Source organism: Podarcis melisellensis (assembly GCF_964234715.1).
Source record: "Podarcis melisellensis genome assembly, chromosome: 10".
NCBI lineage: Eukaryota > Metazoa > Chordata > Lepidosauria > Squamata > Lacertidae > Podarcis > Podarcis melisellensis.
The window spans coordinates 65,295,148-65,320,797 of record NC_138542.1 but is presented as its reverse complement, the minus strand read 5'-3'; the positions used below and the strand labels follow the sequence as shown (position 1 = coordinate 65,320,797).

Sequence of the window (25,650 nt, the reverse complement as noted above, 5' to 3'; positions counted from 1 at the left end):
GCTACTTTTCTAGTATTTAAAGAACAAGGTGTCACCTTCTCCCTCTGAGGGGTTGTCACTCTAAATTAGTGTTTTTCCTCAATTAACCTTTTTAAACCTTTCAGTATGTGAGAAGCTGAGCTTTTCAAATACACCGTGACACATTTCACGCTAACCTAATGGAATGCAGCAGCATGGGACCTATGGTTTCTTGGGGTTATGCAAACCACAGTGATCTTTTAACTAGAGTTCCAAAGACAGAATAATCTTTGCTGTAACACCACTAAAGGCCTTGCTCTGTATGAGGCAGTTTTCAGGTCCATGCCATTCTTTTGGCCCTGATTTGAAAAAATAAATCAGGTTCTGTATGTTTTCTGCATCTGTTGGAAAGCTTCCAGGCTGTTCATGTGTGGGCCCCTCCTCCGAATAATGTCTAATTAATGGGAACTAATAACCTACAGATGGGACGCAGGTGGCACTGTGGTCTAAGCCACAGAGCCTAGGGCTTGCCAATCAGAAGGTCGGCGGTTCGAATCCCCGTGACGGTGTGAGCTCCCCTTGCTCGGTCCCTCCTCCTGCCAATCTAGCAGTTTGAAAGCAAGTCAAAGTGCAATTAGATAAATAGGTACCACTCTGGCGGGAAGGTAAATGGTGTTTCCGTGTGCTGCTCTGGTTTGCCAGAAGCGGCTTAGTCATGCTGGCCACATGACCTGGAAAAACTGTCTGCAGACTAACGTCGGCTCCCTCGGCCAGTAAAGCGAGATGAGCGCCGCAACCCCAGAGTCGTCCGCGACTGGACCTAACGGTCAGGGGTCCCTTTACCTTTTAATAACCTACAAGATTCTGAAAGGGCACGCAGGAGCAGGTTAGATTTCATCAATAAAAATATTGACATGCAAGGAAAATATTTATTTATTTGAATCCTTTCTATATATCACAGAGAGAGAGAGAGAGAGAGAATCACACACAGAAAGAATCATAGAATCTTAGCGTTGGAAGGGACCCTGAGGGTCATCTAGACCAACCCCCTGCAGTGCAGGAATCTCAACTAAAACATCCATGACAAATGGCCATCCAACCTCTGCTTAAACACCTCCAAAGAAGGAGAGTCCACTGTTTCCCTATGGATTCTGTTCCACTGTTGAATGACTCTTACCATCAGAAAGTTCCTCCTGGTGTTTAGTCGGAAGTTTTGAACTACAATTCCCATCAGCCCCAGCAAGTATGGCCAGTGGTCAGGGATAGTGGGAACTGTAGTGCATAACATCTAGAGCAGCGGTTCTCAACCTGTGGGTCCCCAGATGTTGTTGGACTACAACTCCCATCATCCCTGAGCTCTGGCCTTGCTAGCTAGGGGTGATGGGAGTTGGAGTACAACAACATCTGGGGACCCACAGGTTGAGAAAGGCTGATCTAGAGGGTGCCGTGTTGGCTGTTCCTGCAATAAAGCAATTTCATTCTCTGCCTGCTCAGTCTGTTGCTACCTGTTGATGTGTACCTGTTCCCTCTTACTAATGGTTCTCTGTCTGTTAAACAAACTTGGATGAGATAGACCCTCAAATTGAGCACTGTCCTCTGTAAAGCAGGGCTCAGCACTACTCTAGAGACAGGCTCTTTTGTTGTTGTTGTTTAGTCGTGTCCGACTCTTCGTGACCCCATGGACCAGAGCACACCAGGCACTCCTGTCTTCCACTGCCTCCCGCAGTTTGGTCAAACTCATGCTGGTAGCTTTGAGAACACTATCCAACTATCTCGTCCTCTGTCGTCCCCTTCTCCTTGTGCCCTCCATCTTTCCCAACATCAGGGTCTTTTCCAGGGAGTCTTCTCTTCTCATGAGGTGGCCAAAGTCTTGGAGCCTCAGCTTCAGGATCTGTCCTTCCAGTGAGCACTCAGGGCTGATTTCCTTAAGAATGGAGAGGTTTGATCTTCTTGCAGTCCATGGCACTCTCAAGAGTCTCCTCCAGCACCATAATTCAAAAGCGTCAATTCTTTGGCGATCAGCCTTCTTTATGGTCCAGCTCTCACTTCCATACATCACTACTGGGAAAACCATAGCTTTTACTATACGGACCTTTGTTGGCAAGGTGATGTCTCTGCTTTTTAAGATGCTGTTTAGGTTTGTCATGGCTTTTCTCCCAAGAAGCAGGTGTCCTTCAATTTTGTGGCTGCTGTCACCATCTGCAGGAGCCCAAGAAAGTAAAATCTCTCACTGCCTCCATTTCTTCCCCTTCTATTTGCCAGGAGGTGATGGGGCCAGTGGCCACTATCTTTGGGGTTTTTTTATGTTGAGCTTCAGACCATATTTTGCACTCTCCTCTTTCACCCTAGACCTGCCCAATGCAGAAGCTTCATATTGACTTCTCATCCCATGGGCTGAAGCTGCAAGCTGCCCCAGCTGCTCGGTGTAGGATCTGGAGAGGGCTTGCCAATCTCAGGGTCTGATCCCAGCCTGTTCCTTTCAGTGCCTGAAGAAAGCTCTGGTTTGTCCAAGGGCAAATGGGCAGAGCATTTAGTACCAGTGAACTCCTAGCAAAGTCAGGAGAAGGAATGGGAACCACTGTTAGTAATCCAGTGCCAACCTTTGAGCTTTTTCTTTCCGATGAAATAAGGATGTCGAGGATGGAAGGCAGGAAACAGGCTTGACCTTTCCAGAATGACCAACAGCTGCCCAGTAGACTGAAGGCTCTTCTTATCCTATCCAGTAAAAATTACAGAGGTGGAAAATCTGCCAAAGTTTAGCTTCTAGGGACTTGGACCGGCCAGAATGAGACATTAAAACAACACCACATGGTTCAAAGTGCCAAGCAAAACAGATTGTTGCAACTTCACATGTCAAAGCAACAAACACCATGCTGTGTAAGAATGCACTTCCATGCATGTGCGTACGGAAGAAAAACGACCTTTGGGAGTGATAGCAGAATGCGCCCATTTCAAAGGGAACTCTGTGATTATATCTTGCATGGTCATCTTTCATTCTCATTAGGCATTCTTTGTAAGGCTCCCTTTGAAGACGGAGACTGTGCGAGCGTGCAGCGTAGGGTCTTCAGATCTACAACCGTGTAGAGAGGAGAGTTTGTGTAATTAGACTTATCTATTTTTTATTTTTTTAAAAAAAAAATCTGGTTTCATTGGAAGAATAGATAAATATATCTATATCCGCGTCCATCTCCCGCAAATGGTTGCTGAGCAGATGTCCATAATACAGACCTTTAGATTGCATAGAGAAAATCTGGATCTGTGAGTGTGTATTTTAAGTGTCCTTGCATACTGACATCTGCACAGATCAGCGGCAAGCGAGTTTAAGGTTGAGATAAGGCTGTTTATATAAATTGATTGTCTGTCTGCATTTGGACTACGGTACAGTTCTGGTCGCCTCACCTCATAAAGGATTTCGCAGAGTTGGAAAAAGGTTAAGGGCAACCAAAATAATTAAAGATATGGAGCAACTGCCCTATACCGCATCTGGGACTTTTTGGTGGCTGTGGGAACAGGATGCTGGACTAACTAGATGGAGCGTTGGTCTGATCTAGCAGGATTTTGTTACACTGTTATGTTCTTAGATTTGGGGCAGGGATTAGGCAGGCCGGGCTGGTGATGGATGTGATACCCCCATGTTGCATATACCACCTCTGCTTGAACTATTGCAAGGAGGAGTTAGGTGGCTACTGCTTGCTACCTCTCTCAATTTTGGCCAAACGTCTACACCAGGCTTCCTCAACTTCGCCCTCCAGATGTTTTTGGCCTATGACTCCCATGATCCCTAGCTAGCAGTGGTCAGGGATGATGGGAATTGTAGTCTCAAAACATCTGGAGGGCTGAGGTTGAGGAAGCCTGGTCTACACCTTCCTCTCCTCCAAGGGCCCAAAAACTTTGCTTGTGGCAAGAAGAGATTGCAGAGGTGGTTGCTCCCAACTGTTCCCCAATGGGGATTCAGAGCTCTTCCACAAGCTGTTTAGCCTACCCTGGGAAGTATTTAGTTTGTGTTTCTCTCAGATATCAGTCTGGGAACACATGTTTCTTGTGACAATGTATAAGTCTACCCTTTTTTGAGTTGGGAAATAATAATTTCCAGTTGTTATCTCACTGTATCGCCGACTGCCGGCTCTCTGTCAACCACAGTGGTGACACACACGTTGTTGTTGTTTAGTCGTTTAGCTGTGTCCAACTCTTCGTGACCCCACGGACCAGAGCACGCCAGGCACTCCTGTCTTCCACTGCCTCCCACAGTTTGGTCAAACTCATGCTGGTAGCTTTGAGAACACTATCCAACCATCTCGTCCTCTGTCGTCCCCTTCTCCTTGTGCCCTCCATCTTTCCCAACATCAGGGTCTTTTCCAGGGAGTCTTATCTTCTCATGAGGTGGCCAAAGTACTGGAGCCAAAGCTTCACGATCTGTCCTTCCAGTGAGCACTCAGGGCTGATTTCCTTCAGAATGGAGAGGTTTGATCTTCTTGCAGTCCATGGGACTCTCAAGAGTCTCCTCCAGCACCAAAATTCAAAAGCATAAATGCACCTTAAAAATCATGGGTTAGTCATACTCAGGGTAGACCTATTGAAACAGAGTTAACTGTCACCCTATCATTTTAATCCTGGCGCTACTCTTGCCTTGGACAGGTTGGGCTTCTTCTAATGGAAACGAGCCTTTCAAAGTAAGATTACTGCTGTTTGCCAATGCATCTTCATTAACAGTGTTATCGTTGCCTGACATTTATCTTATAATTTTCCAGAGCTGGCTGTTTTGTCTCTGCAGAAACCCAAATTGCAGTTGAAACGAGTCAGATAATAAAAGTGTCTACAGAGAGTGATCGCATGTGACTCGCTACCCTTGCCTGAGTAGTCTCTGATTAAGAAACATTTTGAGATATTTAATGGCTCCTGCAAATCCTTGTTCCATATCTACCGTGGAGATATTCATAGGAAGTGAGGCTGCTGGGGAATAAATCAGGTCACCTGCTAAAAAAAAATTAGTTACTTCGTGTTTTGGGGGTCTTTTTTTAAGGAAAAAAAAGAGAGATTGGTAAATCTCTAGAAACATTTATCTTGTGCTTTTCTGCACATCAATCTTGTGAGGTAGGTTAGAATGGTAGGGAATGATCCAGTAAGCTTCATAGGTAAGAGACGCTTTGAACTGAAGGATGGGGAATAATTCACCAATCTAACCAATATATTACTCTCAAATGGGGCAAGTTTCCAGTATACTTACTGCATACAGACAGCACAATATGCTGTCAATGTTACCTTGCCTGATAATGTTCATGGTTTATGCAATCTTTCACCCAACATAAAAGCCATTTCTGGGAATTTAGTGGAAGTTTAGTGCTAACTTCCATGTGGATTGCTTCGGGGGGGGGGATGTGTAGAAAGCAGCATATTTGGTTCCATGTTTCCAGGAAAAGCATGGAACAAAATTTGGGGCGGTATAACTTCAGTCCCCAAGAGCAGGTTGGATCACATGGGCAATAGATACAAAAGTAGTCTTGAAAGCCGAAGTCTCAGGACTTTAGGATGCTGGAGAGGGGATAGAGAGACACCTGCAAGAAGAGTAGATGTTTCTGGGACGGTGGGAATGTTCGCTTTAATAACTCTTAACAGTTGCAGTTATCTCTCTTCATCACGACTGTACTTATTCCCCCCAGCTCCTTATACCTAAGGACTTGAGCTCTTTTAAGTTCATGACTGTAAATCAATTTAGATAGTGCCTCAAAGCATAGAGTCAAGAAACTGGCGTTGGTCCAGAGTGAATTAATCTGAAATTAATTTGATTTTGAAAGGCTCCATCTGGCTGTGTTTGGAAAAGGCAGTTAGACAGAGAGAGAAAGATATAAACAAACGATCATCTGTATTCTCCGTGCCAGATGTTTTGTGGGGTGTCCCCCCTCCTTTTTTTAAACCAAAAACCCTCAGGTTTTTTAAAAAAAGTGGTGGCAGTGTTGATGATGCTAGATCTCTCTCTCTCTCGATCTCTCTCTTTCTCTCTCTCTCAAAATGGCAATCCTATTACAGGTTTCACCAATGGAACGATTTTATTTATTCCTGTATTCTGATTGTTAGGAGATGGGAGAATCTTTGTGAGAGGCATGAGATACCAAGCTAACAAAGAGGGGGAAAGCATGGAAATTGTCAACACAAAAGGGAATGCCACAGTCTGCTTTCATTGACAAGAATCGTGTGATTTAAGCATAGCTGAAAAATTGTTGATATTCTTTAACGCAGAGCCGTTTAAACTGAAATAGTTAAGGCCCTTGATCAATCGCTGCATTCTCCCTTCACTGTTGGAGGCAGTGAGTGTTTCATAAAATCATGAGATTGTATAGTTGGAAGGGACCTCAGGGGTCATCTAGTCCAACCCCCTGCAAGGCAGGAATCCAGGTTGATGGGAATCACCAGTGTTGTTGCACTCAGGTCCAGCCTGTGGGCTTTGCATGGAGAAAGTTCATCACTGGTGTCTTCAGTCAAAGGGAGCCAGCAAAGTGAAAGGCGCTTTGTCAGAGAGAGTCAAGAGTATATCATCATCATCATCTTTTGTTTTAAAAAATAATATTTATTAAAAATTTCCAATCAAACCAAATTATATATTACAAATTATCCAATAATCAAACAATCCCAATGTTATGCCTAATTATAAATTATTATTATTTTTTAGCTGACTTCCCATGCTTCAAGATTGGAGGGAATCCTAATCATCTCATAGTTCTACTGCATTTCAAAATATAACAATAATTCCCTTAATACTTTCTGATGTTAATCCTAATCCTCCTCCTCATCATCATTTGTACCCCACTCTCCAGCCAGAAAGGCTCCCAGTGTGGCTTACATATAGTCCATTAAAACAAAACAGTCCCTGCCCACAGGCTTACAGATATATATGGAATGGCACACAAGGTGAAAGGGACAGGGAGGGAAGAGGAAAAAATAAAACCCAAGCACCGATTCTTAAACAGTTGTTCTTACAATGATCAGCTTGCATAGTTCAGGGGTGGGAGGTGCCTGATGGACCTGGTCTGATGGATGCAAAAGGTTCAGCACCCCCAAGCAGGGCCTGGAAAGACCTCTTTCTTTAAACCTGGGACTCTTGAGAGCCACTGCCAGGCAGGGCAGACAACACTGACCAGATGGACCAAAGGCCTGAGACAGCACAATGCAGCCTCCCCTGTTCCCCTGGCAATACTGGGTAGATGGACTGGTCATTGCCCTGCTAATTTAAATGGAACCAGAGGAGGCTGGTCTATGAGTTCTTGAGGAAATCGGGCTTTGCAAATTCTGATGGAAAGTGAACACAGTTCCACGACTTTGGCTAAGGGGTTGGTCGGAACTTCTGCGCCTGTCGGATTCTACTCTTCTCGAAATGTTGCAACACAGTTGTACATTTAAATTGGCATTTTGATTGGGTTTTTTTTTTAAAAAAAAATAATAATACAGTGGATGCTCGGATTGCGAACGTGATCCATGCGGGATGCACGTTTGCAACCCACAGCATTCGCAACACGCGTCTGCGCATGCGCAAAGTGCGATTTAACACTTCTGCGCATGCGCGGCCGCTGAAACCCAGAAGTAGCCCATTCTGGTACTTCCGGGTTTTGGCAGTCCGCAACCCTAAAAAACGCAACCTGAAGAGGCTGTAACCCGAGGTATGACTGTACTGTAGGCGCAGTACAGAATGATGAGATAAATAGACATTCAAAAGTCTCACAGACTGGAGGTGAAACAGATTCGCCCACCCTTAGGCTGGTGTTGAACCACGAAGGAGCAGGTCCTTTGCTCCCTAAGCCGTTCAATCAGTTGTTGTGGAGTGTGGGTTGTGTAGGACTCCAAAAGGTCTGGCAAGGCTCTTGGACCTTGCACCTGACAGCCCTGCTTTAAAGCACGTCCAGCTGGGAGTTCCAGTCTTGTTTTCAAGGAAGCTATTTAGATAATGCAGCCGCGTTGGATCCGATCAACGTAGCTTTCGTTTGGGTCATGCGCTCTCGGAAATTACTAAAATAGCCTCCTGCATCTCCTAAATCCGGCTGGTATGCCCGTCACATGTGTCTGTGCCAATCTTGAAATGTGTTGCATCGCGCAGCATTTCCTGGAGTTAATTGCTTGGATTTAGTTCTCTGGAGTTGGCACTCGGCTCCCGAACACAAGCTCAGCGGTGCGAACTTCTCCCTTCCTTGCTCGGAAGGGCAGCTGCGCAGCGACGAGGACGGGCCTCCGGAAACCTCGGGCTACACAACATGGCAATAAACATGAACAAGCAAAACCCTCTATCCAATTTTGCAAGAAGAAAACCAGAATGCACTTAAAACAACAACAGCGCTCCCGACCACAGCAGCTAAAGCTGGGATTAGCAATCCTGTTAATGCATTATCCCTCTCCCCCATGCACACATAATACATACCGCAGCATAGTCTTCCTCTCCCATCGGCCGTGACATCATCACGCCTCTCCTTAAGCTCCCAGTCGCACTCCGCATCAATGTCAAACCTTTAATCCTTTTAAAGCTCCCCATCTCTCTGCTTCTGACCACACGTCTCCTCTACAAAACCATTAATGAAACGGGACCCTGGTGGGGAGGTGCATGGCAGTGGGTGGTGAGTGGCATGGGTAGAGCCCGGGTACCCACATTAAAAAAATTATGGGTGCCCAGGCACCCGGGGTCTGCTGGAGTTGGCACCAGTGCGTGTAATTCACCCAACCCAAAAGTGGTCCTTTATTATACACACACACATAAACACACACAGTGGTACCTCAGGTTACAGATGCTTCAAGTTACATACGTTTCAGGTTACAGACTCTGCTAACCCAGAAATAGTACCTCGGGTTAAGAACTTTGCTTCAGGATAAGAACAGAAATCGTGCAGTGGCGGCGCAGCAGCAGCGGGAGGCCCCATTAGCTAAAGTGGTGCTTCAGGTTAAGAACAGTTTCAGGTTATCATCACCATCATCATCATCATCATCATCATCATCATCACTGCAAGATTTCAGACAAGGATATCTTCTCAGCCTTAGATGAAGGTTCCAGGAATTGAACTTTCTGCATGCAAAACAGTAGAAGCAGAAGATGCATCTTGCTTAGGGTTGTATAAATTGATCTCAAGTCGCTACTCTTGAAACCGGAAGCTGGAGCCCAGTGAGTTAAAAAAAAACCTGAAGAAACAACAGGTTTACTACAACCAGGGCTGGCCCAAGACATTTTGCTGCCTAAGGCAAACCCCGAAAATGGTGTCTCCTTCCCCGGCGGGGAAGAAGTGTTGAGGGAATATCTACGTACATGAGGAACAAGAGGGAGAGAAAGATCTAGCTCAGTTGGTAGAGCCTGGGATGCTATGATTCTTTATCGGGATCTGCTGCCCTTGTGGATCTTGCCACCTTGCCTCATGGGTCCTGACTGTGGCTCTGAGACAGGCAGCCTAACGAAGCAGCGCACACCCTCATATTAAGGAAAAGAAGAATCGCATCGGCCTCCCACCTGCCCAGGTGACATTTGGGGCTTGGTCAAGGGGAAGGGCCAGTTGTGAAGAACGAACCTTACCTCATGCTTCATGCATTGATGGAATAATAAGAAAAGAGCAACTGAGTTTGATCTGCAGGAAGAGGGAGGAGGATGAGTGTTTCTTGCTGTAGGGAAAGTCAGAGAAGAATGGAAGGGGGAGTCAAATGATTTTTCTTGGATGTGTGTCAAGGCAGGAAGTGGGGGAGTGGGGGATCTTCCCTAAAGCTGTCGCCTTTGTGGGATCCGAGATCGAGTTCCACAGCATCCCTAAAAGGATGTCTGGAGCCCCATCTTCTTTTCCATGCCCCAACTGTGATCCAAGGGACCCAGGAGAAAGAGAGAGGCAATGTTGGGTAATTGAAATGGCAGAACGACGCAAGGTTAGGCGAGCAGCAGAATTGGTGATCAAACTTCTCATCATTGGTTTTGAAACCTGTCTTTCATGCCATTCCCCTGCTACTTTCTGGACTTGGGAGGGCTGCGAAGAAAGGAGTTAATCGAGGCATATTAATGTGTTCAGGTGTGCTTATGTTTCGGGAGAGACGAGGCGGGGGCTGCTGAGTGATTTCTCCGTGCGCAAGTTTGTAGCCCCGGGGCACGGAACGCACTTGTGGTCTCCCCTCTTCCGATATTTAATTTGTGCCTCCTTTGTGAGCGGCGCACATCATCTTTGTGTTGTGTCTGCAGGCTTTAACCCTTGAATGAGGCAGACAGTGCGGGCACACAGGGCCATCACTTGATGCCAAGGATGGGAAAATCTGTCAATTTCAATTCCTTTGAGTTTCTCATTATTCCAATCTTTAAATTCAGTTTTCCACATTCATTTATTTTATTTTTAAAAGTTGTGGTAACACTCGCACTTTACATTTAAAGCACTATGATGCCACTTTAAATGGCTTCCGCCAAAGAATTCTGGGAGCTGTAGTTTGTTAAGGGTGCTGGGGGTTGTTAGCAGATTCCTCTTCCTCTCAGTGTGTTACAATTCTCAGAGCGGTTTAACCGTCAATATTTCTTCACAGGGAACTCTGGGAATTGTAGTTCTGTGGCAGGGATGGGGAACTATCCTAACAACTCTCAACACTTTTAACAAACTGCAACTCCCAGAATTCTTTGGGGGTGTTTTAAGGTGATATCACAGTGTTCTGAATGTATTGTGTGAATGTGGTGAAGCTCTCTGAACTGTATTGTGTTTAGGGGTTTTAATGGTGATTTATCACTGCTCCCTTTATTGTTATTGTTGATTTCATAACATTTTATATTGCTGTGAGTCAACATGGTTGGGCCGTTCCCCTAAAGGTGGCATAGAACTAGTTTTATACATGAATGAATGAAATAACTTGGCTCAGTATCACTGTAGTGAATGGGGAGCTTCTCTCGTGCTATTTCCATTAATTACACTGGTCAAAGGAAACTCTCCAGTGAGATGTGCCTTAAGGGTCAGATCCTGCTGGCTACTACTCTGCCAACCTAAACAGTGCTCATAGTCTGCCTTCTGGCTCATCTTTCCTTTTGGTAGGATTCGGTAAACCTCTGTATCTTGGTATCTGAAGAAGTGTGCATGCACACGAAAGCTTATACCCAGAACAAACTTAGTTGGGTGGCGCTGTGGGTTAAAGCCTCAGCGCCTAGGACTTGCCGATCGAAAGGTCGGCGGTTCGAATCCCTGCGGCGGGGTGCGCTCCCGCTGCTCGGTCCCAGCGCCTGCCAACCTAGCAGTTCGAAAGCACCTCTGGGTGCAAGTAGATAAATAGGGACCGCTTACCAGCGGGAAGGTAAACGGCGTTTCCGTGTGCGGCTCTGGCTCGCCAGAGCAGCAATGTCACGCTGGCCACGTGACCCGGAAGTGTCTCCGGACAGCGCTGGCCCCTGGCCTCTTAAGTGAGATGGGCGCACAACCCCAGAGTCTGTCAAGACTGGCCCGTACGGGCAGGGGTACCTTTACCTTTACCTAAGGTGCTACTGGACAATTTTTTAATTTATTTCGACTGTGTCAGACCAATACCTGACTCTGTACCTTATTTGTACTTTACAGGACGTAAATAGTTTTTTGGACCCCTTTTCTTTTTTGTTTATACCATATAAAACAGATGATGGGCTCCTGGGTTGAAATAAAGCACGTTCCCTTCTTTTCTTTTCTTTTTTAATATAGGTAATTTATTAGCAGCTTGAGTTATGTACAGTGGTACCTTGAGTTACAAAAGCCTCAGGTTGCAAACGCTTCAGGTTTCAAACTCCGCTAACCTGGAAGAGTTACCTCGAGTTGAGAACTTTGCCCCAGGATGAGAATGGAAATTGTGTGCCAGCAGTGCAGCGGCAGCAAGAGGCCCCCATTAGCGAAAGCACACCTCTAGTTAAGAGCAGTTTCAGGTTAAGGACGGACCTGCGGATCGAACTGAGTTCATAACTAGAGGTACCACTGTACACATTAGCGGCTTGAGATGCAGGAAGTTCCATTCCCTCTGCTGTGTTTCAAGTTGTATTCTTACGTTGGTGTGCAGACCACAGAGAGGGTGGAGATTTCTTTCCCCTGCTGCTCATTCCCTGAATTGTTTCCCTGCACCCAACTGCAGTTCCCTGAAACTCCCATCTGCACATGCATTGCCCTCTGCGCATGTGCAGTTGGCTGCCTGAAAGGAACACACTTCAGCTTAACCACGGCTTCCATTTTCAGGTAGGCTGGAAGCCGGTTTCAGGGAATGCATCAAACAGGAATACAGTGGAACCTCGGGTTAAGAACTTAATTCGTTCCGGAGGTCCGTTCTTAACACCCTCCCTTCAGATGTGAAGGAAATAAGCAGCTATCCTATCTTTAAAATAGGGACGCGGGTGGCGCTGTGGGTAAAACCTCAGCGCCTAGGACTTGCCGATCAACAGTCGGCGGTTCAAATCCCCGCGGCGGGGTGTGCTCCCGTCGTTCGGTCCCAGCGCCTGCCAACCTAGCAGTTCGAAAGCACCCTCGGGTGCAAGTAGATAAATAGGGACCGCTTACTAGCGGGAAGGTAAACGGCGTTCCGTGTGCTGCGCTGGCTCGCCAGATGCAGCTTGTCACGCTGGCCACGTGACCCGGAAGTGTCTGCGGACAGCGCTGGCTCCCGGCCTATAGAGTGAGATGAGCGCACAACCCTAGAGTCTGGCAAGACTGGCCCGTACGGGCAGGGGTACCTTTACCTTTACCTATCTTTAAAAGACATCTGAAGGTAGCCCTGTTTAGGGAAGTTTTTAATATTTGATGCTGTACTGTTTTTAACATTCGATTGGGAGCTGCCCAGAGTGGCTGGGGAGACTCAGCCAGATGGGTGGGGTATAAATAATAAATAAATTATTATTATTATTATTATTATTATTATTATTATTATTATTATTATACCTGAAACTATTCTTAACCTGAGGAACCACTTTAGCTAATGGGACCTCCTGCTGCCGCTGCATGATTTCAGTTCTCACCCTGAAGCAAAGTTCTTAACCTGAGGTACTATTTCTGGGTTAGCGGAGTCTGTAACCTGAAGCATCTGTAACCCGAGGTACCACTGTATTTCGCAGAGGACCTGTGGATTGTGGCTGACCTCATATGACCTCACACCGGCGATGAGAAAAACCCCGGAGCCAGAGTGAACAGAATTGGTTGTGCAGCCTTGTTCGCCATGAAGCAGACTGCTTCAGGTGGAAGAGTATAGTGGGGACAGATGAAGGCAGAAACTGATATCAGAATAATGTAGTGAGGTGTTGCTGTTGTGTTTGTTTTTTAAGCATTGGCTCTTAAGCAAAGGAGGAGTGGAGGAAGACACTGTTTGGATTCTGCTGCAGGAAGTAAAATATCTTTGTCCCACACTATATTGGCAGCAAGGAATCTGCCTGGCCGGAGCATTTTTTTCCCTGTTTTGTGCAACAATATGACACATGCAGAGGCCGGTTTTTGCATTACTCATCGGATATCTTGCCGGCTGCTTTGTATACCCTTTCACATGACTTTTGAGTGTTTCAGAATCCAAACACACTTGCACTGGGGGCGGATACTCTGCCGCCTTGGGAGCCCTCGTGGGGGAAGGGTGTCCCTGCACTGATTTTCTGTTCTGCCGGAGAGCAGTGTGCTTGTACAGTAGCCCCCGTACGTCTCCTTAAAATGGCCTTTTCTTTTGAGAACCACAAGCGCCGTTTTGTGACTTGAGTTTGGCACCCTCTTCGTACGTGATGGATTCAAGCGGCCGCTTGCAGTCGGAGAATAACGTAATGACACGTTTTCGCTGTTGTTTGTTCACGGCATTAACATGGTATTTTGTTGGCGGTGGCACTTAATCAGTTAGGTAGCGTTAGTTGTGCTCTATTTCCCTCTCCATTGACTGTTGCTTGTTATTCCTTTTCTGCTTGCAAATGACATTATTTCAAAAAACAGAAAATGTTCCCGCTGACGGAGCTCTCCTTTTCCACTTTCTCTCTCTCTCCAGTAACGGCACAGCTAACAAGATGAATGGAGCTTTGGATCACTCAGATCAGCCAGACCCAGATGCCATTAAGATGTTTGTCGGACAGATCCCCCGTTCGTGGTCAGAAAAGGAGCTAAAGGAACTTTTTGAGCCTTACGGAGCTGTCTACCAGATCAACGTTCTCCGAGATCGGAGCCAGAATCCTCCCCAAAGCAAAGGTATGGCAAGACAACAACAGTGGGGTGAGAATGAGGTTCTTGTTGGGGCAGGGGAGAATGGGGGTCCTTCTGCAACCAAAATTCCCATCACATTCATCCATCCAGTGTTTCTAAGGATGGTTGTGTCTAGGTAGGGAGAGTAGCATTTGGGTTCTTGCTCCCATACGGAATCGTCTGGCGGGTTGTGTGAGAATCATGAATACGGGTTTGAATTTTATTTGCAGTTTTGAGATTTCTGTTGTGTCTTCAAACAGGGGGAGGGATGGGGTTAGGGCTGTGCAACAACAACAATAATAAAGGATACTGCTTCTTTCTGAAAACACAGAGATGTTCTGTTGAACCCTAGCACATTTTTAATGGGAGGAGTGAGATGTTGCAGCGTGGAACGCTGCTGTTCAGGATTCAGGATTCTCTGTTGTGTTTCCAATCTCCCTTCCTCCACCTCCTGCTCCCACCCACCCTGCAGTCAGCATTTCATAACTACTGAACATAACTTTTGTTTCCACTACCCCTCCCATTGCATTTTCCTCCCTCTAAACTTTCACTGCTCTTCTGCAAACACTGGGGGTTTCCCAGAGCCTGTTGATATCTCTCTCTTGTGTGTGGCTGATACCCTTTTGGCTGCATACGTAGGGATGGGGAGGAATTCAATTCATTGCAATTAAAGTCTTCCCTAATCAGTGCTCTCAGAAACAATATGCAAATAGAAACCCAGCTCTTCTTCGAATTTTGCAAGGCAGTTCTCCAGCCCAAGTCAAGTGCACATAAATGCAGGTGTTGGGGTGAAGTCTATGTATAAATGTGCATATTAGTGAGCGTAAAATGCAAACATGCATTACAGTAGGCAAGACCGGTTTGCAAAAAAGGTCCATATTGGGCAAAACTGCACACAAAAATGTGCAGAAGGTCCCAGGTTCAGTCCCCAGGTAGGTCTGGGAACGACTCCTTGCCTGAAACCCTGCTGGTCAATGTAGACACCACTGAGCTTGATTAGGGAGATGGGATAGATTGGTTAGCATGTGGTGCTGATGATGCCAAGGTTGCAGGTTCAATCCCTGTACAGGACTCCTGCATTGCAAGGAGTTGAACTAGATCATGGTTAGGCAAACTAAGGTCCAGGGGCTGGATCCGGCCCAATCGCCTTCTAAATCTGGCCTGCGGACGGTCCAGGAATCAGTGTGTTTATACATGAGTAGAACGTGTCCTTTTATTTCAAATGCATCTCTGGGTTATTTGTGGGACATAGGGAATTTGTTCATTATTATTTTTTTCAAAATATAGTCCACCCCCCCCCACAAGGTCTGAGGAACAGTGGACTGGCCCCCTGCTGAAAACGTTTGCTAACCCCTGAAGTAGATAATTCTCAGGGCCTCATCCAACTCAATGGTTCAGTGGCTCTAGATCAGGCATGTCCAAAGTCTGTTTTGGGGCCTAATCTGGCATGCCAGTTGGTTTAATCCAGCCCCTGTGGCAGTATATGTCCTGGGGTTAAATCCTTTTAAAAAAGCTCAGCAACTTCAATCCTTAAAAAAGTTCAACAACTTTGGGGTTAAACTCCATAAAATCTGGCCCTCTTTGAAAAAAAGTTTGGGCACCCCTGTTCTAGATGGGCCAATGATATAGCTCAGCACAAGGCCTCATCCTATGTTCCTTTGAAGGTGGCAGGGACAGGGATGTGACGGAGGGAAAGGGGCCAGCAAATATGGCTCCACCGTTCCCTTATGAATTCTGAAATATATGAGACGTCAAACACTTGCAAAGGGTTTCAGTGCCTTTCCACTGCCGGAAGGGTTAGTTATAGGGTGGAGGCATGCACTTAATTGTTCAATCTTTGAGGATGCACAACTTACCTCTCACATCAATTTTATTTTGTTTCTTAAATGCAGCTTGTGACCCATGTCCTGTCTACTTTTCTGATAACAGCTTTTTGTTTTGTTTTTCTGATAAAACCTTGGGACAAAGTCAAAGATGGATAACTTCCCTGTGCTGTGCATAGTCTTGGTGAGGGCATTGTGGCTAATGATAGTTTGCGCTAACCACTGCTTAGAACTTGGGCAGTGATTTGAAGATCCAAACATCTGGCAGGCAAACCTTTTTTTTTTTAGAGCTGCTTGTCTGCTTCTGTTTTTTACCCTCTCAGCTTCAGGACTTCCAAAGTTTGTTTCTGTTTCCAGTTGGGGGAACTGATGGAGGCAAAGCAATGGCTGTTACTATAGTTAGTCAGTTGAGACATCATGCTGAATCTCAGGTAGCTGAAAATATGGTTAGCAAACCCAAAGTAGGGCTTCTGATAGTAACTTGCTAGCCAATCGCAAACCATCAGTCATCAACACAGGCACCATGCCAAACTATAATTTGCAGTAACCATGGTTTATAAGTGGAGTCATGGTTTCAATTTCTGACAGGTAAACCATAGTTCAGACCTGTTTGTCTGTTTTGTTTTGCGTTTGCTCAGCCCTCCTGCTTCTATAGCACAACAACCTCCAGCTGCAGACCAATGACACTAACTGGCTTGTCAATTTGGACATTGCGCCAAACTGCAGCTGGTGCGCGAAATATGCTTTTTAAGGTATCCCGAGGTTTTGTGACTTTTGCTGTGCAAACCAGCTCAGCTACATTCCTGGAAATCAAATCATACCTTTTGTTACTCTGATTTGCTGACCTGTCGCAAATCATGGTTTGTGAATTTTGACTTTGTGCCAGTTCGCGGTTAAGCTGCCTTAACCACAGTTAAACAGTGGCGTCTGTCTGGATTTGTTTACATGAAAGACCCTTGGGCGGAGGGCTCTGCGATTGGGCAGTTGACAAAGGAGTATGTTCTAATTGGCATCCTTACCTTCAAGCATCTTCTCAGTGTCAGTGATTCAGAATGTTTGATTATTTTTTGCTGGCTCTGTTCCACTTGACTATCTATGTATACCCAAGTTGAGCATCTCCCGGCAGGGGCAAGGAGAGGATCTCTTTGAGCTGTTTTTGAGGCTGCTGTCTGAGTTTCTTACAGTCCCTGTCAAAAACAACCGACAGCTCCTGCTTTCTCCTCTGCTGTCATTACCAACTGCCTTCTCTACCCTCTAACTACAAATGTCCTACTTCACTTGTTTTCCTGCCTTCTCTGTGCTGCTGCCAATTCTGTGTGGCAGGAGCTGAAGGCGGAAGCAGAGAGCAGCGTTTTCCTAGGCACTTATCCTTCAGCTCTCTGGAAATTGGGCCTCCATTCTACAAGCCCTAACTCCTGTAATTGGGACAAGTTTTGCAAACTGGAGAAACTGTCCAAATTAAAACTTTTCAAAATTTGGGTCTGCAACAAAGTTTGCATTTTTGGATGTGTTGTGCATGTGTGCATAGATTTTTGGGGGGATAGATTTTTTTATTTTTGTGTCTTGTTTCTTTGCTGAGTTGAGAGAGAGATTTATTCATGAGCTCATAACTAAATTATCATATGCTGCAAAGTTCGCTTATGTGATTTACTGCCCAGAGGTATATGGATGGGCACCAGCTTGGAAAGTCCTAAGAGACATTTAGACAGATTCATGGAGGATTAAGTCTTTCAGTGTCTGCTAGTCATGATTATTTCAGCTTGCAGGCAATGGTGGCTGGTGCCCATTGGGAGTGGTTGGGCAGAAGGCAAGGAGGCCAACTCTAGGTGGCGCCAGAGCCAAAGACAGGCAGAGCCAGCTCACTCTAGTTTTGCCCTCACCCTTTCCACTGGTGATTTATACAAGGCCAACACTAAGATTAAAGTGGAGGAAACAGACAGATACTGGACTGGTGCCAAGAAAAAGGGCTGCTGGACCTAGCCACTGTGATCCACATGACGGTCACCTCCAGACTTGATTATTGTAACTCACTCTATGTGGGGCTGCCCTTGAGACTGACCCAGAAACTCCAGCGGGTGCAGAATGCCGTGGCGAGACTCCTTACGGGGTCCTCGCCACGGGATCACATTCACCTGGTGCTATACCAGCTGCACTGGCTCCCGGTGGAGTACAGGATCAGGTTGAAGGTGCTGGTTTTAATCTTTAAAGCCCTATACAGCCTAGGACCCTTGTACCTATGGGACCGCCTCTCCTGGTATGCCCCATGGAGGACCTTATGGTCTTCAAACAAAAACATATTGGAGGTCCCAGGCCACAGGGAGGTTAGGCTGGCCTCAACCAGAGCCAGGGTCTTTTCGGCTGTGGCCCTGATCTGGTGGTCACAAGAGACTAGGGCCCTGCGGGACTTGACATATTTCCGCAGGGCCTGCAAGGCAGAGCTGTTCCACTAGGCCTTTGGCCAAGGCACAGCCTGACCCCCTCAACTTTAACTAGGATCCGATAATTTGAGATCTCTTCGCTGTTGAACTTTTCTGTTTGCTAGCTCTTGTCCTTTGGAGTTAACAAGGCAACCCCTCTTTTCTACCTGGGGGAGCTGAAAGCTCAGAGATGCTGCCTTCCACACATGACACTTATGAAAGAATAGATTTCTGTTCCCCCAGAGGTAGGGATGGTCATCAACTTGGATGGCTGTAAAAGAGAACCAGACAGGTTCACAGAGGACAAGGCTATCAGTGGCAGCCAGACACAATGGCTGTGTTCCACCTCTGCTGTCAGAGACCATATGTCTCTGAATACCAGTTGCTGTAAGTGGGAGAGCACTGCTGGAGTCAGGTGCATCTGAATGACCACTGTGAGAATGAGATGCTGGACTAGGTGGGCTCTTCCTATGCTCTTTTGATCCCCCTACATCCCACCTTGGTAACTTAGATCTGTGGGTGAAGATCTGTTGACGGTGCCTCAGACCCTCACACTAAAAAATGCTATGACTTGAGCATGTTATTTTAGCATTGTTCCACCTGTTCTTTGGAATTCCCATCCCACGCAAATGAAGCAAGCGCAAACACGGTTGTTCTTTTGACGCTTGTTGCAAACTACAAGAAAGAAGATTCCACCTAAACATTAGGAAGAACTTCCTGACAGTAAGAGCTGTTTGACAGTGGAATTTGCTGCCAAGGAGTGTGATGGAGTCTCCTTCTTTGGAGGTCTTTAAGCAGAGGCTTGACAACCATATGTCAGGAGTGCTCTGATGGTGTTTCCTGCTTGGCAGGGGGTTGGACTCGATGGCCCTTGGGGTCTCTTCCAACTCTATGATTCTATGATTCTATGACTTGTCTTCCTGGCCTTCCTGAATTAGTTCCCCTTTATTTCTACAGCACTTCATTCTTGCTGGCATTGGGTTTTTTTACGAGTTGTGCTATGTTCTATATTCTACGTTTATACACCACTCGCCTCTCCGGTGGTCCTCCCTGGCTGTAAATCTCCCTCAGTCCAGAGAGACCGGTGATAAGCGACCCCTCCCTCCTGAGAGGAGCACACTTGTCTTCTGGCATATCGTAGCAGAAGAAAGAGTCCATCAGTAGCTCTAAACTACTTTATTTACAGTCTATGTACAGAGAATCCATCAGCATGTCTGTGCTCTTTGAGCACCAGTACAGAACAGCATCGGGGATGTGGGTGGCGCTGTGGGTTAAACCACAGAGCCTAGGGCTTGCCAATCAGAAGGTCAGCGGTTCGAATCCCTGCGACAGGGTGAGCTCCCATTGCTCGGTCCCTGCTCCTGCCAACCTAGCAGTTCGAAAGCACGTCAAAGTGCAAGTAGATACATAGGTACTCCGGCGGGAAGGTAAACGGCGTTTCCGTGCACTGCTCTGGTTCGCCAGAAGCGGCTTAGTCATGCTGGCCACATGACCCGGAAGCTGTACGCCGGCTCCCTCGACCAATAAAGCAAGATGAGCCCAGAGTCGGCCACGACTGGACCTAATGGTCAGAGGTCCCTTTACCTTTACCTTTTACAGTACAGCATCACAAACAGAAGTGAAGCCAACTTCCAACAGTACTCCAACAGTACTGAGACTTCCTGTCTCACACTCTCTCAGACACTCACATGATAAACACAAAACATAGTGCTACTGCTGGAGTAGCATGGATGGATAAAAATCCCAACAGCACACACTTGTTTGACTGTCTGGTTGTTACCTAGGACAACCATAGGAAGGTACCTTATAGTGAGTCAGACATGTGGGCCCTGGTCTAATTTCATGTGGGTGGTGAGAAATGTGGGGAGAGGTGGAAGGGGGGAGAGAGGGAGAGAGAGAAAGAGCTCATAGTAGTGTGGGATACTTGTTAGAGTGCTAAACCAGGACCTGAGAAACCAGTGTCTAAACAAACCTCACTGGGTGGCCTTGCGCCCAGTCACTGCCTCTCAGCCTAACCTACCTCACAGGGTTGTTGTGAGGATAAAATTGGGGCGGAGAGAACAGCGCACATGTCCTTCAGTTCCTTGGCGAAAAAGGGGTCATATAAATGTGATAACCAAATAATAGAAGTGAGTGGCAGAAAAGGGGAAGGCAGGGGTGGCACTAAAGAAAGAGAAAGAAGGGGCCACATTCTGCTCAGGTTCCTGCTCACTGCTGGCATGCAGGCCTCCACCAGATTAACCTATAGGGAAGGCAACCCTTGACAGGAAAAAGGTTCCCCCCTAACTGACAGTTGCTGCTCAGGGTTTCCTGAGGTCTCCCATTCTGCTATTGTCTCCTGACTTCCAGCTCTGCAGAAACTTCACCCAGGCTCTTGGGGACAGTAGGGACTGGGCTGTCTTGGTAGCAAGTATGGCATGGCAGGATGCTGACATGCCAGAGAGCCCATGAAAGAGGAAATCCAAGGGGATACGGCATCAGGACATGTCTTGAAATGGCAACCCAGCCTTTGAACGAGCTCTGCAGGCTTCTCTCCTGGATCATTCACCCTACATCTTACAAGCCTCTCCTTCGCCGCAGCAGCTGAAAGGAATCCTTCTGTCTGTCCCATTAGCTTGAATTGAACTATTTTTGCCTACCTGGGTGGTAGACCGGGTCGCCTTTCTGCTGGCATTTAAGCATTTGAGAAGCGGGTTTCAGCAGCAACATCTGCTCATGCTGTTTTCTTCCCTTACAAAAGCAATATAGAGTATTGCATAAATGTGTGCCACTTTGCACGCACACACACACACATACAGAAAGAGAGAGAGATAGGTATTTTTTTGTATGGTATGTGGAACACTTGCAAAGAAGATTTTGCAAAACATGGCAGGTGCATAGAACTGTAGGCATATCAGATGCAGAGCTTCAATGCAGATATTCACATAGCATTTGCAGAGAAGTGGAAAGATCCTGCACCTCCCATTTTTTGAAGTTAGGAGTTTTTGGATCATCGTTTCCACTGCCTAAGGTTTCCAAGATTGTGGTGTCCTCTTAGGTTGCCCATTGGTTTCCCCTGGCCTGATTCAGCTATAAACAGCTTTTGGGTCAGGCTGGGAAACGGGTAGTGCCTGTTGTGTTGGCTAGATCCGGGGCCGATCCATACATTTGGAGCACATCCACTTGCGCATTTAGAACACATGACTTGACCAAGAGAATTCTACTCCACTGTCTGCCCACCTACCTGCTGGGTGTCTCCCTGCATCCCAATCTGAGGGTTCCATAAATTCTTCTTTTCCATTCCACCAGCTCTCTCAGACCCCACCATCACAGCACTTCCTGACTGTGGAATTTGAAGCTGGGTAGAGATAAAGAAAGAGAAGACTCAAGTAAGAGAGGTTACAGGTCAGGCTGCTGATTGGAACAGCGCAGGCACTGGCATTGGCGATCGATACTATTTCGCTGCCTCAGTAAATGACTTTTGTAAGAAAAGTATCACTAATGCGTGATGCAGGTTTATGGATGAAACACGGTGCGCTGTGGAGGGGAAGAATCTGTGAGACGCAGAGGGAAGGGCTCGCCTGGTACCAGATGGAAGTGACCTTTGAGGGGCAGGAGGAGAGAGGAAAAATTGAGGTCTCCAGTCAAAGGATGCGTTGAGGTTGTTCTGCAGATTAAGGCACCAGAGATTTCATGAAAAGACAGAGCCCCAGAAGAGGCTGCAATAACATACCATGTGATCTGAAATACATTCAGAATGAGGGGTTTTGAAATGAGGAAGAAGAGTGGATGATAGCACACTTTCCTCCCCTCTTTAATCACAGTCTCATCCTTTTGTTCCCAGCATTTGGGTCCATTCTCTAGGAAATGTGGGGTGAGGCAGAAGTCACATAAAAGGTTCATAGGAGAGCAAAGCATGAACCCTCTAAGATCAGGTGAGCTTAAGCTGTGGCAAAAGATTCAAGCATGCTTGATATATATAAGGCTTGGCACACTAGCTAATGAGCAGCCCTCTAGATGGGAGAAAAGACAGGCTTCTGCTTGCATTGAAATTGGGAGAAGGAGGGTGCGATTGAAGTTTTGCAGCAGCCAGAAACATTATGTCCATGTGGCTCCTTCAATTATTTTTTTCTCAGAGAACTTGCTCTCGCGATAGTGAGACAGCAGCTTCTTGTATGATTATGTTGTTGTTGTTGTTTAGCCGTTTAGTCGTGTCCGACTCTTTGTGACCCCCTGGACCAGAGCACACCAGGCACTCCTGTCTTCCACTGCCTCCCGCAGTTTAGTCAAACTCATGCTGATAGCTTCAAGAACACTGTCCAACCATCTCGTCCTCTGTCATCCCCTTCTCCTTGTGCCCTCCATCTTTCCCAACATCAGGGTCTTTTCCAGGGAGTCTTCTCTTCTCATGAGGTGGCCAAAGTATTGGAACCTCAGCTTCACGATCTGTCCTTCCAGTGAGCACTCAGTGATGATTTCCTTAAGAATGGATAGGTTTGATCTTCTTGCAGTCCATGGGACTCTCAAGAGTCTCCTCCAGCACCATAATTCAAAAGCATCAATTCTTTGGCAATCAGCCTTCTTTATAGTCCATCTTGTATGATTATTCCCTGCAAAGAAACAGGGAATGGAAAAGTCACCCATTTAGGGCTAAACCTCAGCATGCAGCGGGCCAGTGTCTGCACTAGGCAACCTCCAGCAGTTGCTAAGGCCCGAGAAGGTCGATTAGTGCTTGTTTGGGACTCCTCAGTGCAAACGAAAAAGGTTCACCCTCATAGAAAGCTAGTGCTCCCTGCTCCCGCCAGCGACTGGTGTTTTAATAGGTGAGAGCTGTCATCATGCAACAGTGGCCAGACCCCAGGAGTTGCTTTGACTGGCTGGCTAAACCAGGTGAGAGTAGGCGATGGGTCTCAAACCCTCAGTGAGTTAGGGACTTGCCTTGCATGCAAAGACAGGATCCTGCAGATGGAGCGGACCAGACCGAGAGTGGGTCCAATGAACAAGAAGGTGGTTTCTGCATGTGCTGTAGAGGGAAGTGAGGGGCAGATGGGGCTCGTCAACGTGAAAAGGAAGCCCATCCCGGAGAAGGAAAAGGCTGATCCTAAAGCTCCATCGATTTGCAGGATATGTACGGGAGAAGAAAAGGCAAAGGAGTAAACCCTACACAAATTCAGAGTGGAGTCCCTAAGACACTGGGAGTGGTGCCTGGTCCTCCTCCTGCAGCAACTCCTGCAGCCAAGCAGGTGCCAGACATTTTGCTCTGCTTTACTTTGGACCACATCAGCGAGGCCAAAAGGGTGGTCTTGCCGTCTGGGCAACCCAGGACTTCCATGCACCCTGCCCAGGCTTGTGCCCCAAGGAGGCAGCTAACACAGCAGTTTGGCTTCACCCCCAGAAGCACACTCCATTGCCTCTCCAGACAGGTGGATGCCAACAATTCTGCAATATGTTCTTAACGTGATAATAGGGTATTCATGTTGGATCTGTTCTGTTGGTTAGTTCCATGATGCTTCCATGATGCTCAGAAGCTGATGACAGGGTGTGATGGCCTGGGACTCAGGCTCGGACTCGGAACCAGAGGTGTCTCAATCCTTACTAGATCCTTTGCCTCAGGCGGCATCAGAACCAAGTCTGGGGCCTGATCCTGAAGAGTCCCAGTCTGCACAGGTTCCCCTGCAACAAGCACCAGCTGGGCGAAGTCAGAGGCCTGAGCCTGCCCTGGCTCCAGATGCAGGGATTACCTCGTTGCCTACAGCTGGGCCATCACTTACAGCTGCTCCACTACCAGTTGGGTCAGGAGAAGCTGAGGCGGCCCCTGGGTCTAGTAACCCACTGACGTCTCCTGAGCTGCAGAGACTAAGGTGTAAGAGAAGGAGAGACCTGAGTACTCGCAGGAGGAGTGCTCGCCTTCGGGCGAGACAGGGAGGTGAGTCACCGGGGGATCAGGACCGGCTGTTACCCTGACAAAGATAAAAGGCTGTCGGACCCCACCCCAGGTTGCAGGAGCAACGTTGCGGTTTGCTAGAACCTGCCTGTGCCTGACCCTGCCTGGTTTCCTGCCTCGTGTCCTGCCCTGACCCTGTCGGACTGACTCCTCGCAGAACCCTTGGATTCGGGACCGGACCTGGACCGTGTTGTTCGGGTTACCCCCGGGCCCAGCACACAGGGCCTTCGTGAAGCAATTGCTGAAGGTGGGAAGAGGCCTTGCAGTGGGTCTATCTAGCTCTGTGTGTCAACATGAGCTAGCAGTGACTTTCAGGCTCCCAACAGCCCTACCTGGAGAGACCAGGGATTGAACCTAGAACCTTTTGCATGTAAAGCAAATGCTTTACCACTGAGCTATGGGAATTGACTGTGGGGTGGCAGAATGCTAAGCTCCAAGACAGGGGACTATACCTTTAAGGATTCCCACTTGTTGGAAAGGGGGCAGAGCCTGAGAGGAACAATCTGGCCAAGGAGAATGAAAGACCTCCATTTAGCCCCAAGAGTCTTGGGAGCACGTTGCATTCTTGGAGCTATCCAAGGTGCTGGGATTTTTGCCTCCTTCCTCCCATATTCATTGTGCCCTGTGGACTCCTAGTTGTCTATAGGACACTAGCGACCTGCCCAGGAAACCATTTATTCACCGTCCTTTACTCATGATGAGATGTTCCTTAAGGAACCAGATCTTTTTTTAATAATGAAAAAGTTCTTTAAGGGGAACAAGTACATAAATTAAAGCAGAAATGTCCCCATTAGATTGTTCCTGCATTTCCCTTCACATCATTATTGCCTAATCTATGCCCAGGAGTACATAGTTTTAAGAGGGATGTGTCAGTCTTTGACACTGTAGATTAAACTCGGTGGTGCATAAATGTATGATTATTTGAAAGGAGAGAGAAAGAAAGGAGGGGAATCTTCTGTCTGGTACATTATAGCTTTCGGTTTTAAGGAGCTAGTGTTTCCAAGATTGTTGCACTGTCTTACGGAAGAATAAAATTGACTATAAAGAGAGGCGTATTTATTTGTATAATAAGCTGTCCCCTTCCCAGAATTAACACTGAATGACTTATATTTGAAAGAATAAATGAACTGTAAATTGTGCTGGAAAGTTCAGGCAGGCATGTTTCAGTTGCATTTCTTTTAATGAGCCCACCCAATTAGTGATCTCTGGGACAGATACCATAGATCCGTGATTAAATTTTTAATTACTTTTAAGCCACAAAGCAGAGATGCAAACAATTGTGCATGGTAATTTAAAACAAACATCAATCTGTGTGTGTGTGCGAGAGAGAGAGAGAGAGAGAGAGAGAGAGGGAGGGAGGGAGGGAGGGAGGAGGGGAGAGAAACTCACAAGAGTATAAT

At 46.9% G+C, this 25,650-nt stretch overlaps 1 protein-coding gene across 30 annotated transcripts in view; it reads left to right on the top strand.

Annotated features, from left to right (window-relative positions):
- The window catches only part of CELF2 (CUGBP Elav-like family member 2), a 518,056-nt gene that overhangs the window by 327,502 nt on the left and 164,904 nt on the right, over positions 1-25,650 (top strand). For all 30 annotated transcript variants that reach the window (XM_081927063.1, XM_081927066.1, XM_081927087.1 and 27 more), the window contains one exon: positions 13,897-14,093. In XM_081927063.1, coding sequence (XP_081783189.1) covers positions 13,897-14,093 — 197 coding nt within the window. The remainder of the gene's footprint in view (positions 1-13,896; positions 14,094-25,650) is intronic.